This window comes from Dysidea avara, chromosome 14 (assembly GCF_963678975.1).
Source record: "Dysidea avara chromosome 14, odDysAvar1.4, whole genome shotgun sequence".
Taxonomy (NCBI): Eukaryota; Metazoa; Porifera; class Demospongiae; order Dictyoceratida; family Dysideidae; genus Dysidea; species Dysidea avara.
The window spans coordinates 11,485,676-11,502,564 of NC_089285.1; the positions used below are offsets into that span (position 1 = coordinate 11,485,676).

Below are 16,889 nucleotides of genomic sequence, written 5' to 3' on the forward strand. Positions count from 1 at the left end.
TACTCAAGTAGGCATTAAATATCTGCTAGAATATCTGCAGGTGTCCCTTGTTTTAATACTTTTTGTGGCTATGATTCCTAATCGAACTTAAAATTCCTAATTTTTCATTGTTTACTTTTTTGTAACATAACATGATTATGACAGATCAACCAGCATATACCAAAAGAATTGAGTGGTGTCATACTTAATGTTTAGTCTGAGTAAACACCCCAACTATGAAAAAGTGAAGTATAGCCATTGCACTCATGCTCAGCTATGTTCAGCCCATTACACAATCATTACAAATGATGAACATTATGATAAGTGATTCTGCATTTACTACAGAAATTACAGACAATTTTCTTACAAATGCAGAGAAGCCATTATGTGCTAGTTACCATGAATTGGCACCTGTGCTTTCAGTGAGAAGAAATGGGACGCAAAGGAGAACAAAGGTAACTCTGTGATGCATACATCGCAGTATGCCAAAAGCACCTGTCAGGTTTAGAGTGGCCAAAAACACTTCTGATACATTTTTTTAAATTAACAGACCTTTCTACTGACTGACTGACAGTGTTGAAACAATTTTGAGTAACTCATCACATATTACTATTACTTGCAACTAAAACTATTTACTAAAATTATTTGTGATCTAATTTGCGAAAAGGTATTTTCCACACATTTTACATGCCAGCAAACAAAATGATCTAACACTTGACTCCTTATACTGGTTAATTTGCTTTTAGTTTCAGAATGCAGCCAGGTACCTTAGCATGGAAAATTTCACACAATTAAATGTAATGATAAAAAAGTTACTAAGCTTCAAAGTTCAAAATATGTGTCTAATTTTGTGTGTGAAAAGAGTACCTTTTTGCAAATCTGGTCACATTTGTATGATGATGCAATTAAATTAAAAATGAAGCAGTAAAGGTAGTGAAACAAGATATGGATGATGGTAGCCATTACACATTACAACATGGCTTTGCTGTACATAAGCATGTTACCACCAACTGTTCAATACCATAATTAGGATTTTTCCACGTAATAGCTACCATCATTCATATATCTTGTTTCACTACTTTTTATCATTGGATCCAACTTTGTTTTGAATTAAGGTTGACATGTCAAGTTTTGTGCAGCAAAACTGCATATGATTGCAGCTAGGTTGTTAAGAGGTGTGGTCACCGTGATTTGACTGTTGGGGGTGTAGTGAAGTGTTATGATTGTTTAAGGGTGTGGTTTTATAAGTATAGCTAGCCCTTTTACAGTAGTGCAAGTGCTTCAAGTAGTTTGTGGCATCTAATATGCTCCTCTATAAGTAAAGTGTTGATGTAGAAAATTAATGCCGTGTTATGGTTTCCTTGCATGAAGAAGATTACCGTGTAATTGAAGGTAAAAGGAAAGGTTTTGAAAGTGCAGATTCAGAAAAGGCACATGTCACGAGTGAGTTTGTTATTGTGGTGTCAAGTGGTGTCTTCACACTGCTTTTTGGCCTCTAGCCTTGTAACTGTGGTCAGGCTACCAGGCAGACAGACATTTTATAATAAAATTCAATCTTTTACCTTCTCAGTGTTTTCTTGTTTTCTAAGTAATTATGCCTAATATTTCTAGGGTGGCTTTTATTGGCAGTTTTGGCGAGTGTTGTTCATTTTATGGGTGAGTCCTACTAAACAATACTACCACAATGTTTGATGAATCACAGTATACGTAAAAGCAATTTGATAGAAGTGTGCTTGTGAGAAAAGTGTACAACCAGTAATAACTATACTAAACTACGCCATTGTACTCCTTGCAAATATAGCATAAACCCATGCTTAAAAATTCTTGACAATTTATTATCAATAGTTATTGAGAGTTTTCCAATATTAAGTGGTGCTAGCACATAGTTTATCTCATTAAAGGTTAAATTAGTATGTAGCCATGTAGTAGTATTAAGTAACTGTCTCAGCAACAATCTGGCTAGTTTGTACAAGGATGGGTTTTGATATATATATATATATTATTTTTTTTGTTAAATAGTGATTTGCACATGCTACAAAGAAAAATGTACAAAAGTTTCAATCACACCATTACTCAGGAAAGCAAGTCACAAATCAAAATACACCATCTTTTTTGCCTGCTCATTAATGCTGAAACAATTATTCAGTTATTTGACTATTCAGTTGGCATAACACTATTCAATTCGTTAGCACAGTATTTGAATAATCATTAGCACTTTGTACACTGTATTCAGATGGAAAAGCCAGACTTGAAACTTATGACTGTGAATGAAGTGATGTATTTATGCTGTAAAATTCTATTTTAGAAAATTAGAAATAGCTCTTAGGCTTTACCTTGCTCCCTAACAATAAGGTTTCAGTACTTATTCAATAGAAGTATAAGCTTAAAGAATATTTGGTCGTTTTGTTCACAACTATTCGAATAGTAAAAATTGCTATTCGTTTCAGCACTACTGCTCATGGAAAGCTCAAAATCTTTGCTTTGTTTCTGTAGCCCCAATTGTATGCATGTCACTTGCAGTTGTTTAATATTAGACATAAACAAGATCATTGTCGTTCCTTCATAAAACTCCTTGATACATGAACCGTATGTTAATAAATAAAAAAACTGTAAATCAATGTAAACAGAAGTTATGGCTGCAAATTTACAGTACCGCTCAAATGTAATGTTGCCTCGTGAAAGTTTGAGTGATTAAAAACTCGTTAATTAAATGGCGTGGCACCCATTTCGCTCACAAGTATTCATCCCAAATGAAATGGAATGAATACTAGCAAGCGAAACGGGTTCCATGCCCTTTAATTAGCAAAATTTTTTAATCACTTGCACTCTCACGAGATGATGTTACATTTTGAGCGGTACCGTAAGAACCTGTTGTACCATTGTAGTTGCTGTACCACTGTAGTTGCTGTACAAAACAATTTCTTTGCTCTTCCAACTGTCGCATTATAATTCCAAAACAACTTACCACAATAGGCTGAAACTTTGGTAACCCATTCTTTGTGTATTGTAGATGATGAGAAATTAAAAAAAAAAATTTGCTAGTTGTGCAAACTACTGTAGGTGGTTTTTTGCTGAGATGGTCAGATATGTGACCGGGTGAGCAAAAACGTGCTCTTTTCACAAATTCCTCAAATTCTATTTTTATCACTTCTCTGTATTATAGTAACAAAGGAGTGGATAGAGCCTTTCATGTTGGAATTATAGCTCTAGACAGTAATATACGTATACCAGACAATCTTTTAGGCAGTTGGAAAAGTAAAAAATTCAATCTGTACAGCAAATAAATTACAAGGGCGCTGAATCAATCAACCATAACTCTTAACTGAAGCAGGCTACAAAGCTACAAACTCAGGACATGTCTCAATCTGTTCACCGTGCACAGGCAAATACATCATGGTATTTAGTACTCTCCCTATATTTCTCCAAAAAATAAGAAGAGTTCAACAAAGAAATTATGGCAATGTTAAACTTTATTTCTATTTTCTATGGCATCTTAAATAAGCATCAATACTCACATGCCCTTTACTGTACTAACAAGGAGCAAAGATTTTCTAACTCTCTAAAAGCAGACATACTGTATCTGATGATATATAGTCTTTATTGATATTAGCCTACTTTCACTGTGCAGTGATTCGATTAAAATGTTTTACATAGTTTAAAATTAATGTGTTTTTATAGCAAAATAGAATTTTGCAGAAGTGGTAGGTTTTCACTGACGTATAATAAAATGATGTATCTTACTATAGCTGTCTGGAAATCATTGTGTTTCTACAAAGCAATGACACAGAACAGTGGATCCTTGGGGTATGTGAGCTACATAATATACACTTTTATACAGAAATTGTATGTATATGTAGGCTTAAGTACATTGCTTTTTTATTCTTTCTGGAAATTCTTTTATTACTGTATTTGACCGATTAATAGCTGCCCCCGGATAGTAGCCGCTCCACAGCCTAGAATTATTGTCATAAGAACCATGGCTTGTATCTGAGTATATTGATGCAAGTGTTGATACACGTTTGAAGCAGAAACCGGGCAAAGAAATTGTTTTAAGCTAGGAAATAACGTTATTGAGAGACGTTACAATGAATGATGATAGTATTGAAGGATGATTAAACAAGGTCAGTCACTTGTGAATCATATAAATGTTGCGGGTTGCTGCCACACAAGCCCATAGTAGCTGCCCTTGGATAGTAGCCACAGTGTTTTCCTTGGCAAAAGTTATAGTAGCTACGGCTATTGACTGGTTCAAATACAGTAATCCTAAATTATTCCAGAATGCTTCATGTGCTAAATCATGAAATAGAACAAGTTACATGTACTTTCAAAATGTAATTACTAGCATACATACAAATAAAACCCTTTAATGATGAAGATATTCTAGTAAAGCAGTCACATGACAGTTGGATGATTGTTTTGTGCAACCAGATCTGCGAAAATCCCACATGTTAGTGCATTTTTCAAAATCCATTTTATTATGTTTTCTTTCCAGATAGCCAAAGGAATGGTGAACCCAAGTTTCAGGTCTAGAAGCCAAGAACATACAAGAGCCACCCAGGCTACATCTGAATGTAGTCTGGGCTAGAACAAAATAGATTGTGGGAATCAGTTTAATACTCATGTGATTAGTATATTTGGCCATGAAAACTGCTTAGACAGAAGGGTTTGGTATCCTTGCTATCCTATACGTTGAAAACTAGTGCTATAACAAGCATTTCCATATTTTTCGAATATGGACCACACTCACATTACTGGTATCACAAAATTACCACCCAACATGAAATAACCACTCTACAAGCAAACTTACCCATTTAGTAAACTTTGTAGTTATGCCATAAACATTTCAGTATCACTGATTAAAACAGTAAACTCTCGTAACTGAAATTCTCCATGATAACTGTAAGATCTGTCCGTTCATCATAGCCAAATGTAGCCAGAACGTACCAGCTGCTGACCCATAATGGAATCTTTCACTCATACATATTATAATACATCTAGTGGTTGTACTCATGTTGGCTTGGATGATTGATTGCCTGGCGCAGGCTAACTATGGACTGGAAGTGTTATGTAACATGGGGCATTCAGACTTTTGCCTTATGCCCATGATGAGTCGAGGAGTGCATACCAAGCCTTTGCAAGTCAATCAGTGTAACCTAAACATGTATTAAAATGTACAATAAAGACTTGCGTACTGAAAGCAAATTGGCCATTTCATTTCATGTGGCATTTCATGTAGGTAAATAAAATTTAAATTGGGGAAATAGGGAAAATTGATGTTTCACAGTAGAAGTACTTTTACCAATTGCTGACTGGCTGTTAACAATTGCAATCAGAATGTTGCTATTTGCACTGCCAATAACTGCACTCATCCTTGTTTGATAGTAGGAAAATAAATTATTCCACATACCAGTGCAAGCAGTCACCCTAATAGAACAGTCCTAAAGAAATCACAAGAGTAAAAGCACAAATGCATTTAAACTATACACAATCATATTCTTCATATCTTCATGCACAAGTACTTGTGCAGACTTCTTATGTGGTAGTGATTTCAAACACAATAAAAGAATGAAAGCTTTTATCAATAAGATTCAAAAATTTCCCAGGCCTATTTTTTGAGACTGGGCATTATTTGTCTTAGAGTACACAACACTTTGTGTGGACAAATCAAAGGAAGCCACCATATCACAAGAGGCACTCAGATAGGGAATGTTAGCTAAATGCATTCACAAGCATTTCCGCATGTTTTCGAAGATGGGCCACACCCACATTACAAACACACATAAAATGAATTAATTTGCTACAGTGAAGCTCACCCCTTTAGACCATTAGTATACATTGTAATTAGTCTTTAAACGACTTGATATCATTAAAATACTTGTGAATTCCCTGAGATTTTGTCCAACTTGACTTTTCCATGATACCTTTAGGACTTGTATGTTTATTATAACAAAGGTAGCTGCAACATTGCCAGTTGTCTAGCTACAATCAAATCATTCAGGCATGTATATACAATGAATCCAGTGGTTGCACATTGGCATGGGTAGTAAATCACCTGCAACGGAAGTGTTACATAATTATACTGTAGCATAGAAATGTTCCATAATTGTAACATGCGCACAAGTGGTATACCTGATACATTCACTCTCAGCCCTTGGGACTGTGGCCCTCAGGCTTTGAGTGGACATATCAGGTGGACCACTCATGCCCGTAGTACAACTAGAAATTGTTCTGAAAGCAAATAAGGGGTTATCTTGTAGGCATGGCAAATGTAGTCTCGCGTGGCCAAACCCTACCCTTCATGTGATACTTATCGATTGATAGTTATAAGCGCCTAGCTGCGAGATGGTCTGGTATAGTTTGAATAGCAAAGTTGTTCTGCCACCCAGAGCTTTTTCAAGGTGATAATGAAGCACCTGGTTAACTTTCATCATGCCATGTCATGTTGCGGGTTGTTAGTGAATTCCTTTCTCTGTTGACAGTAAACCATCAATCCGCAATATGATGTGGCGTACGTGATGAAAGTTAACCAGGTGTTTCATTGTCACCCTGAAAAAGCCCAGGGTATCAGAACAACTTTGCTATTCGAATTATGCCAGACCCTCTCACAGCTAGGCACTTATAATTATCAATCGATAAATGCTATGGAAAAAGTAGGGTCTGGCCACACGAGACTATGGCAAATGACCAATCTCTCCTTATATATTTACATTGCACAACTATTACCAATGTTTAGTTTTGGTGTTATAACTCCGTGGCTTTTACACGCTTTTACACCAATTGCAATCAAACCATAAAAGGTAGTGCTACTAAGCTTAATGCTTATTCACTTAAGTAGTTTACCTTGTAGGCATGATAACTATTGGTTTATTTGTAATCATTAATAACTCAACAACCATTCATTGTGGGTTCAAATCAGTCATATTAAGCTGTACTTTTGAACCCTTTTTAATTTTCACAGATGATGTGTTTATTTGTAAATAAAATGTAAAAGGGGACTCCTATCTTGGGAATGCCTGGGATGATTATACGTACTGAACTTCTTGTCAATAACATACTGGCGTGGTGAGTCATCTTCTTGGGCTACACAACACACTACCATGTATGTATATATCTTGATCTCAAAATGTATGGTATACTCGTTTTGGTGGCCTTTGACGCACTAAGATTGTTTTGTATATGTACATAAAATTGAACATGCACCCCCTGTATACAGATGTGCATACTTCTACTTGTGGTCTACATTTGTACACATTGCTATTACTCATGCTTGCTCTGACAGAATTGATGAGTTTTATTCATTTTATGATGTGGAGGGACTGAGTTGGAGGAGGGTAAGTATGTATTTCATGTAGTGTGTATTTATGTGTATGTACATCAACAATAATTCCGTTAGTCATCCACAATGTCCATTATGTAATACATGTAGGTTAATGAGAGAGGAGAAATTGTTAGATGGTACTCAAGATTGTCACCTTCTATTGCTTCAAAATTTACTTTGCTCACTAAAATAGTCATCCACCCATCATTTAGAATCACTCTGAGTAAGATGTCATGCGGTGCAATCCAATTATATTTGTAACTTTTACAACAGATGTCATAGTGCTTATAAATGTGTTATATTTCTACATATTTACTTCATATGTTGGCAAAGGAGGTAAGGTGATTTGTGTGTATTTGCTAACTGTTATGTATTCCAATTGTGTAGATCCTGAGGAGAGGCTGGAAAAGCCACAGAAACTGATTGGTATCAACATAGCTTTTGTTATAAGTAAGCAATCATGATTAATCAATTAAACAACTTGTAATCTGTGTACCAATATTTGTATAGTTTATATTATTGAAGCTATGGTTAAGATGGTTGCCCTTGGTCCATTATACTACTTTCAGAATAAATGGAATGTGTGAGTATATTGGCATTCTATTTAAGTATGTACTATACATAATTGTGTGTTTGTTGTGTTACTTATTCACATCATATGAGCTGTATAATACCATGATTCTAATGCAAATTAATGCATAGGTGAGCCTAATTACAATACTGTACACAGAGTTTTCTATCTGTACAGCAGACAGTACAATAGCAGTGCACAAAATATTGCATTCAGAATTTCTTTAAATACAGTGATGTATTTTACAGACTTGAATTTACAGTGGCCATCTTCAGTTTTATTATTGATGTACTTCAAGGGTCACACCCAGAACTGGTGGTCTTAACACCTGTAAGATTCATCCGGTATGTCTGCACTGATAACAATTGTTAACATTATGTTTTATGGAGTTTACAGTTTAAGTAAGTGCTGAACAATTAAGGGCAGCAATACAAATTTAATTGGACTGTATGTCAGTGGTCATGCACAAACATATGACAGAATAGACCTCCAAGCTGCTGTTGTTGATAAAACTATGTTTTATAATAAATTTGCTTGTCACAACTCTGGTTAATTCACTGGAGCTGCCATTGAGTGATTACTGTTATACGGAGTGCATGAGTAGCCATACAGTTTTCTGTTGTGCTAAATAACTTCCAAAATTTGGTATCTGCATTGGGTAGGCATTATTACACTTTTAATTTTTGTGATTTATCCTAGCCAATGTTGTAGTCTAGCGGTATGCATTTTCACTACTTTCTTTAGTGTTATCAGTAAAAAGGAAAGTGTATAATTAATTGTTCTTCAAGGTGAGAAATGGTTGGAACCAAAGTGGGCAAGGTATTTTAAAAATCAGCGAAACTTCAAAATTACACAGTGAAATGAAGGCTTGTTATTTAACATATTAAAGTACCACAGGCCACATCACAACAGCTTTTTAGGCATAGATTGCACTAGCAAAGGTTTGGGCCATCCTACAATAGCTGATTAAATCATGGGTTGTAATGAATTTGTTTTGTATGGCTGGTCAGTACCACATCAACTTTATTTAATGTGAAATCTGATCAAACCAAAAGTTGTGTACACTGCAGGATCTGTGAAAGTTCTACAATACATTTTATATACGTAGTTTTAATTGCATTTCAGTGTTAGGGTTTCCGTACGAATGCTCCACAATATGTAGTAAGGCAGTCGAATCACCATTTATCCGTTTCTGAAATGTAAACAGACTTTCCTCCAAGCAAACTGGACTTACTTTAAAGTAAAATTCATGACATGTCGTATGTCACGACTATTGTGACATCCCTAATCATACAGTACGATAGTGCTGTATAGTAGGGACATCGAAGGTGTGGGGGCGATCCGTGATATAATATAACCCAAAAACCTGCCACGATTTTTCCTCACAACGACATGACAGTATTGGTTGGGTAAAACCAAGCCCAAAAGTGTCTTCAGATTGACCCAAAACGTTTCCGTCAAGTTGCTACAGAATTTTTTTTAAAATTTAGTCAATGGAATTTTCTACTGCCTGCCTGCCTGCCTGCCTGCCTGCCTGCCTGCCTGCCTGCCTGCCTGCCTGCCTGCCTGCCTGCCTGCCTGCCTGCCTGCCTGCCTGCCTGCCTGCCTGCCTGCCTGCCTGCCTGCCTGCCTGCCTGCCTGCCTGCCTGCCTGCCTGCCTGCCTGCCTGCCTGCCTGCCTGCCTGCCTGCCTGCCTGCCTGCCTGCCTGCCTGCCTGCCTGCCTGCCTGCCTGCCTGCCTGCCTGCCTGCCTGCCTGCCTGCCTGCCTGCCTGCCTGCCTGCCTGCCTGCCTGCCTGCCTGCCTGCCTGCCTGCCTGCCTGCCTGCCTGCCTGCCTGCCTGCCTGCCTGCCTGCCTGCCTGCCTGCCTGCCTGCCGACACCTTCAGTCAAACATGTTGCTGTCAGACCTTCAGTTCTGGTCACTGTAAAGTGCTAATAATAATAATATAATAAACGTAGCAGAAAACTGGCTACAGCTACAGCCCTAATTCTTTCGCAGAAGCGTTTCTAGTTCGCTTAAGAAATAACCTTTGGTATATTGATAAACATGCAATGCTTGTGCTATTGTCTTACCTTTTATCCTTGGCCATCAGTCAAGGTTCTACTGCTAAATAAGCACAAACATTCAGTTAATTAATTAATCATTAAAAGTGCCAAAAGTAAGATTCAGAAAGGGCCACGATGTCTAAGACTGACATAAATTAAGATATATTGACATATTTGTATTTACCGTAAATGACAAAAGTTTGGCAGGACCATTAGCTATCATATTTTGTTAAATGTTTGGTCACATGGTAAATTCATCGAACTTTCATCTGCCCCAAACTACTTCAGCCAACTTTATTCTAGCTAAATTTTCATTGTTTACGGTATTGAGTATAGCCATACAATAGAACCTCTCAGAGCAAAAAAATGTACTGTGAAAACTAGAAGCCCATGAAAATAGTCCAAATGCTTTGTTTACTGCTGGGTGGAAGTTGAAGAGCTGCTTGTTGATCATTTTCAAAAAGCCATTCATTCTGTGACTAGTGTTAGTTCAGTGATTACTGATGGTGTTATTGACACAATTGAAGCAAATGTCAGCTGAGCAACATTCGTGAAACAGCTACCAGTTTAATCTGTGATCTGTCACATCATAAAGGAGTGTCAGCTACTTACATCTTTGTCATGATGATCAGTTGTGAGCAGCGGAATGTTAAGCCTTATTCTTTGTTCAATGTCTGCCTTATCACTCTGTCAACCATCAACAACTGAAGCTATTAGTAATCGGTTGTTAGCACAATCCAACTCTAAAAATGCAAATTACACGCTGACAAAATTAATGTTTATTTTACTACGTATACCTAGAACAGTAACATTAATAAGCCATAAGCCACGTAAAACAGTCCACTAAGTATTCTTTACCAGCAAAATAAGATTACCGTGCATACGTTTAACAGACACACCTTTATAGCACTATTTCGATCAGACACCAGTCAATCATAAAGTACTTCCAAATCTTGTCTAATCGAATCTTTTGTTTGCCGTGCCTTTAAACCTATCCCAAAAATAAATTCCAAGTGTGCCCTGTAATGCTGGTAGGCCTTTTGTAACTCCCCATCGTTTAAGTCCACATCACTAGACCAAACCATGTTAACAGATTTGCATAACCCAGGAACAATGTCACATCCGTCACCTTTGATACAGCGAGTAGCATTGGGATTCTTTTTGGCAGCAGAATCAAGTAGCAACATCTATAATAAGTAAATCCCTTAACATGAAATTCATGAATTTTTTGTAGATAGCTGAATATCAGTGCCTAGACTTATGCTGCTATCAGCAATACAGCTGTACATTGCTGCAGTGTACTCTGAGACAGTCCCGGAATGTGTGCTTACATAGATAAATAAATTTGTGTTGTTTAGTTAATGTTAATTGTGACTATTAGTCATTGCACATGTGTAATTGTTGCACTACGTACTTCAATTGGCAGCTTGCTTGAGGCTACATGCTGGTCTTGTGATGTAGTTTCAACACTCCACATAGGCTAAAAAACTTTACAAACTTTGTCCCAGAAAGAGAAAACATTGATATTAACCATTGACGACAGTCATCTGGGCAATGAATCTATATAAAATGAAAATGCATTTTTACCATAATAATCACATAGCAATCTTGCACCTGGTGTATTGATGTGGAACAAAATAAAAGTTGACACAATGCTCAATCAGTCCCATACACGATCAGTATCATACACCTAGCTGGAAGAAGAGATTCATTTTCACCATTCCACTTTGTGCCCAGAGCTTTAGGAAGATGGTAAAGAACATTTGATGTGCCGCTTGACTGTAGATGCTTCATTGCTAACATTGAAAGCTCTGAGAAGTCATCAGGTGGACTTATATCAGACTGCTCAACATAGATAACTTGAATAATTCAGAAATCAAAGTAAGCTGTTGGTCATGATTTGACAATGATGACAGCAAGCCTGGAGCAGCACATATTTCTCCAACAGCCACATCAGAATCAGCAACAGGTATCAAAAGCTCAGGAGCAGCAACGTTCTGTGGAAAATAGTATTCTTCAGCTACCTTTGGGGACTTAAACCTTTTCCTTACTGTATTTAAAACTTTGCTACAACAAGCGTTCCATATTAATTTTACAAAGTAGCAGAACGCGTGATATTATCTGTCCAATTGTGGAATAGTGCTCTGTGTTGTATTTGCAATAAATGTGGCTGCAGAGCTTCAAAATTCTGTATTCTTTGTTGCAGGCCATGAGTTACTTTGGCCTCTGAACATCAAATAATTCACTAATGCCTTCAGTTCTTCCTCTTCCCAAATTCTTGGCTGTTCAAAACACCTAAATGCATTACATCATAACCTAAGAAACTAACTATTTCAGACACTGACTAATTGGGTAAGCGGGTACTAAACAAGGAGGCTGCTGAGCTAAAGTAAGCTTTATAAGGTTTTAAACTTTACTGTTAACATTTGGTTGGTTGCTGTATTGGGATAACTGTTCTATTAGAATATCTTTGATATTGATTTTTACAACATTCCTATCTGAGTCCAAGTTCTGGCCACATCCCCATTCATGGAGAGTATAAAATGTGTTTTCATGCCATAAATAATAAATCATCAAACACCTCAAATATAGCCTTCTTGATGGTAGATATACAGAGGCTGAAACTTAAACGCTGTTTTCAATTTAGACCCCAAAGAAGTTATGAAAAGAAATATTAGAAGCATGCAACATGTCATGTCTTTGCTTGGCTGGTCACGTTTGTATAAAAGTAGATAAGGAACAAGTTAATGTTATACTACTGTACAACCATTTTATACTATCCCTTGCTAGATATGGGAATAAATCAACCACGTGTGAAATTTAGTTTGTGTATATTATTATTAAATTAGTTTTGTTTTGTAATATACCATACGGTATGGTAGTACTGTATATTAGGCATCATGGAGTTTTGGGCTTTTATTTCCCTTCAAAATCACCTGAAAATAGCCTCACGTTTTCTTCAAAACAGCTTAGCGGTATTGGTTAAGCATAAAACCAAGCCCAAAAATGCAATCAGAGTGACCCTACATGTAAATACTCCCAACAAGTTTCTATGGAATTCAAAAAATACTGAATTGTCTACTAATTAACTAACTAACTGATTCTTTTAGCCAAGCATAACTCGACAATACATAAAGCTATGTATGGGCTTGATTATTTCACTGTTTAATGTTGTTTCATCCTAAGATGTGCCTTTTTGCCAACTGCAGTATGTACAACACATGCATCATGGACTTACCCCCTTTGTATCCCATTTCTTTTCACTGACAATGCAAGGTGTCAATTTGTGCTGTAGCAGATATGGCTTCCCTGTAGTAGTGGTGTTAACTATTACGTTTATCGCCCAAATTTTCCGGAGTGATTGCAGAGACACTTCTCGTACTGTTCTTCATTTGTATTGCTGTGTAATGGGCAGAAGATAGCTGAAGACGAAGTGTAATGGCCACTGCACTTTTCAGTAATTGATTGTCGGGGCGTACGTTCAGATGAAAATTTAATTTTATGGCATGCCATTCTTTCTTTTGATGTAGTATACGCTGGTTCCTTAGTCATAACTATGTATTGAGAAAGTCAACAAACAAGTAGGAGGAAAAATAGAAATTTTAAGTTGGATTAGAGATTAAAGAATAAATGTGTAGTGAAACAAGGGAATAGTGAAAAAAAGTAGTGAAAAAGAGAGGTAGCCTCTATAAGTACATATACTAATAGGAATTTAGTCCCCAATTTAGTCATAGTTTATAAACTGAATATAGAGATTAAATGTCCATTAGTATATCTGTAGGCATACGCAACCTCTCTTGATGCTTTTTTTCCTATTCCCTTGTTTCACTACTTTTCGTTCTTTGATCCCTAATCCAACTTAAAATTTCTAACTTTTCCTTCTGCTTGTAACTTAACTAAATAAAGATGATTATGTTGATGTACAAAATGACACATACTTTCTCAACTCCAAGCTCTGGTAGTCTGTGAGGTAATTTTTCAGATGTTGAGATGCCTAGACAGCCCATTGATAAAGTTCACAATATCTTAAGAAATCTGCTCTACCCATATTTCAGAACTGGGAATTGTCACTAATGTGAATGGATTGTTTGCAGAGGCACTTCTCATACTGTTCTTCAGTTGCAACTGCATGTGAGATCATGTGTAACTGTAGACAATTGACCATGTTTCAAGCATGCTAGACATGATATAAATTGTGGCACCATCCTTTATACTTGAAGCTGTACACACTACATTGTTACAGAAAGGTAAACAATCAAGTACAAGGAAACATAAAGGTGAGTAGGTAGTTGTAAACATTAAAACAGTGGAGATACCCAGTTCCTCACTTCAGTTATGACTATAGCATAACAAATTATAGTGAAGAGTTACATTTACACTAGTATAGCTGCAGTTGTAAGCTACTTTTCCTCAGCAATCCTTATCTTGAGTGTAAACTTTCTAGCAACCTATCGGAGGTATTAAAAGGTGCTCATTAATGCTTAACCAATACTGCCAGGTCATTGTAAAGAAAAAGTGAAGCTGATTTATGGTTATTTTTGGTAGGACAAAACAAACGATTCCCATTATCAATAAAGTTCAGCAATTAAAGGTGTTTAGTTGTCTTCTGTTGATTATACTGTTTGCTGTATTTAGGTTGGTTCGCTTCAACCAAAGGTCCAGAGCAATTACTAATATTATTGCACAAATAATTCCTCGGATTTTCAGTGTATTTTTACTGTTCCTAATTGTATACTACTTCTTTGCTGTAATTGGGATGCAAACATTTAATGGAGAAGTTTTCAAAGGATGTTGCAAGTTAGTTATTTGACTTACAAGTTGTTTATTATTACGTTTCTTTTCTAGTTCTTCAAACGTTGCTGTGCATTACAGTGGTGATACAAACACCAGTAACACACATTTTTATGTACTTACTTTTGATAGTCTACCTCAAAGTTTCAGTAAGTTGACTATTATTAGTAGGTTTCATTTTACTGTAACACACACAGGCCTTGTATTTAGTGTCTTTTCCTGCCATTTACTGTGGCTAGTAAATAGAAGTGACACTGTGTGACTACTCAGCAAATGTTATACGCAAATACATTATGATTACATGTGACCTACTGAACAATAACTGGTCATTTTGCACATTCCTCGAATTCCATTTATTGTTTCTCTCTGATCTATTTTAGTAACAAAGGAGTGAGCAGCCAATGTTCCAGCTTTTTGTGATGAATAGTCTTGGAATCAAGACACATGGTAGTGTGTCGTGTGGCCAAGAAAGCCGGTGCACCACACTGTGAGTATATTGACTAGTCTTGGAATCCAGGCACATAGTATTGTATCGTGTGGCCAAGAAAGCCGGCACACCTCATCATGAATACATTGACAGGAAGAAAAAAAAACAGCTTTTTCATGTGTGCATAACTCCATGGCCCCTTTTCCAAAGCACACCATTTTTGCATTATAGCTGTCCGCCAGGTAGGGTACACCACACAGCAAATTTGATTAAAGTCGCAGCAGCCATTTGCGAGATATGCTCGTTCAAAGTTTTGTTTTAATTTCTTCGTTTTTGTCTTCGTATGCCATACGGGGCTTTGATTTCTTTTTGCACACCTTGCAAAAATTGCTATAAAACACAATTGAGTAACTCAATTGCCTCAATCTTTGGCACTAATGAAGAGCGTGTAACAGTGGGCAGGATTCACATACCAAACTTGCTGTGAATCTGAGAAGTATCCAGTACAAAAAGATCAAACTTCTGTCATGGCTACAGGGTAAACCAAGTAAAGGAATAACTTGAAAATTGGTGTGTAGATAGGCAGATCATTGTAGCAGTGCCTTTTGATAGTTTGGATAGCAATAGAGTTACAGTGACAAAGTTATAAAGCACAAACCAAATAACTGTAAAATTGCAAACTTGAGATACTCTAATAGAGCAGTCACCATGGGGTAAGAAATGTGTACAATAATCTTGGGAAAAAAAATTTAAAAACCAGAGTTCAAACCGGGACCTCCATATCTAACATCTGCACCACTGAACCACTGCTATCTTGGCTAATCACCTCACTTAATTTCTGCTTTATAAATGAAATTACAATTTTAATCTGCTTATAATAATTATAAGCAGATTAAAACTGTAAATTTAAATGTTTGTAATTTCATAAATCTACCAATAGAAGTGCTAGATTATTCTAGAACATTCTATGTATGGTCTATTGGAATCCTCAAAAACGTATACTCTATTAGAGTATTACAGTAATATTATCAATTATTGAAGTAAATCATGCAATGCAATACATTTGTTAATCACATTGTGATTTAGTTTGCCATACATTAGTCTCAATAGTAGGAGTGTAATTAATCCCAAATCACATGGCCTTGTTTCTGTAATTGCACTGTAAAGTAGCCAATAAAATAACAGAATAACAGAAGCATTTTAAGTGCAACAAGAAAGTGATATAATGAATAACCAATCAAATAAGCTGATAATAGAAGCCTTTTAAGTGCAACATATGTAGACATTTTGAGTGGCCAATCAAAGTTATTGACATGTGAAGACTTTTAAGTGCAACAACAAATGATGTAATACAAAGAATGATGCATTCAACTGGTAGAAGTTAATGGCCACATAGAACTGGATAGATGTGTACTACAAACCATGAAGGGTGGTCACTATGTGATTAGTAGGAAATCACACACATTTTCGTGCAATTATGGAATAACTGTACTCGTAACAGCCAAAATTGCACTCAAATGTGTGTGATTACCTATACAAATCTGTCTTCAATAATCATCATTGTGGATGCATAGAAAATCAGAAATGTGAATAAAAACAAACCTCAAAGTCAGCCATAGGCTGGTTTGGGCTGTATGCAGTACATAAAATACGAAATCCACACAAAAACAGCCAAGTTGTGAAAAAATGGTGCAGCCTTAAAAAGCCTGGGTGAAAAAAGTTGTGAAATCAAAGGTGGCGGCCAAGAAATGGCTGCA

At 36.4% G+C, this 16,889-nt stretch overlaps 1 protein-coding gene across 4 annotated transcripts in view; it reads left to right on the forward strand.

The window, feature by feature from the left end:
* Positions 1–16,889, forward strand: part of LOC136244699 (two pore calcium channel protein 1-like) — a 91,198-nt gene that overhangs the window by 21,289 nt on the left and 53,020 nt on the right. For 3 of the 4 annotated variants that reach the window (XR_010695528.1, XM_066036238.1, XM_066036239.1), the window contains 9 exons: positions 3,726–3,783; positions 7,259–7,310; positions 7,406–7,520; positions 7,571–7,633; positions 7,685–7,747; positions 7,808–7,880; positions 8,117–8,212; positions 14,550–14,711; positions 14,760–14,854. Coding sequence is in view for 3 of the 4 variants with exons in the window: in XM_066036238.1 (XP_065892310.1) it covers positions 3,726–3,783; positions 7,259–7,310; positions 7,406–7,520; positions 7,571–7,633; positions 7,685–7,747; positions 7,808–7,880; positions 8,117–8,212; positions 14,550–14,711; positions 14,760–14,854 (777 nt within the window). In the remaining variant the exon portion in view is untranslated. The remainder of the gene's footprint in view (positions 1–3,725; positions 3,784–7,258; positions 7,311–7,405; positions 7,521–7,570; positions 7,634–7,684; positions 7,748–7,807; positions 7,881–8,116; positions 8,213–14,549; positions 14,712–14,759; positions 14,855–16,889) is intronic. The other variant, XM_066036240.1, reaches the window with a different exon arrangement.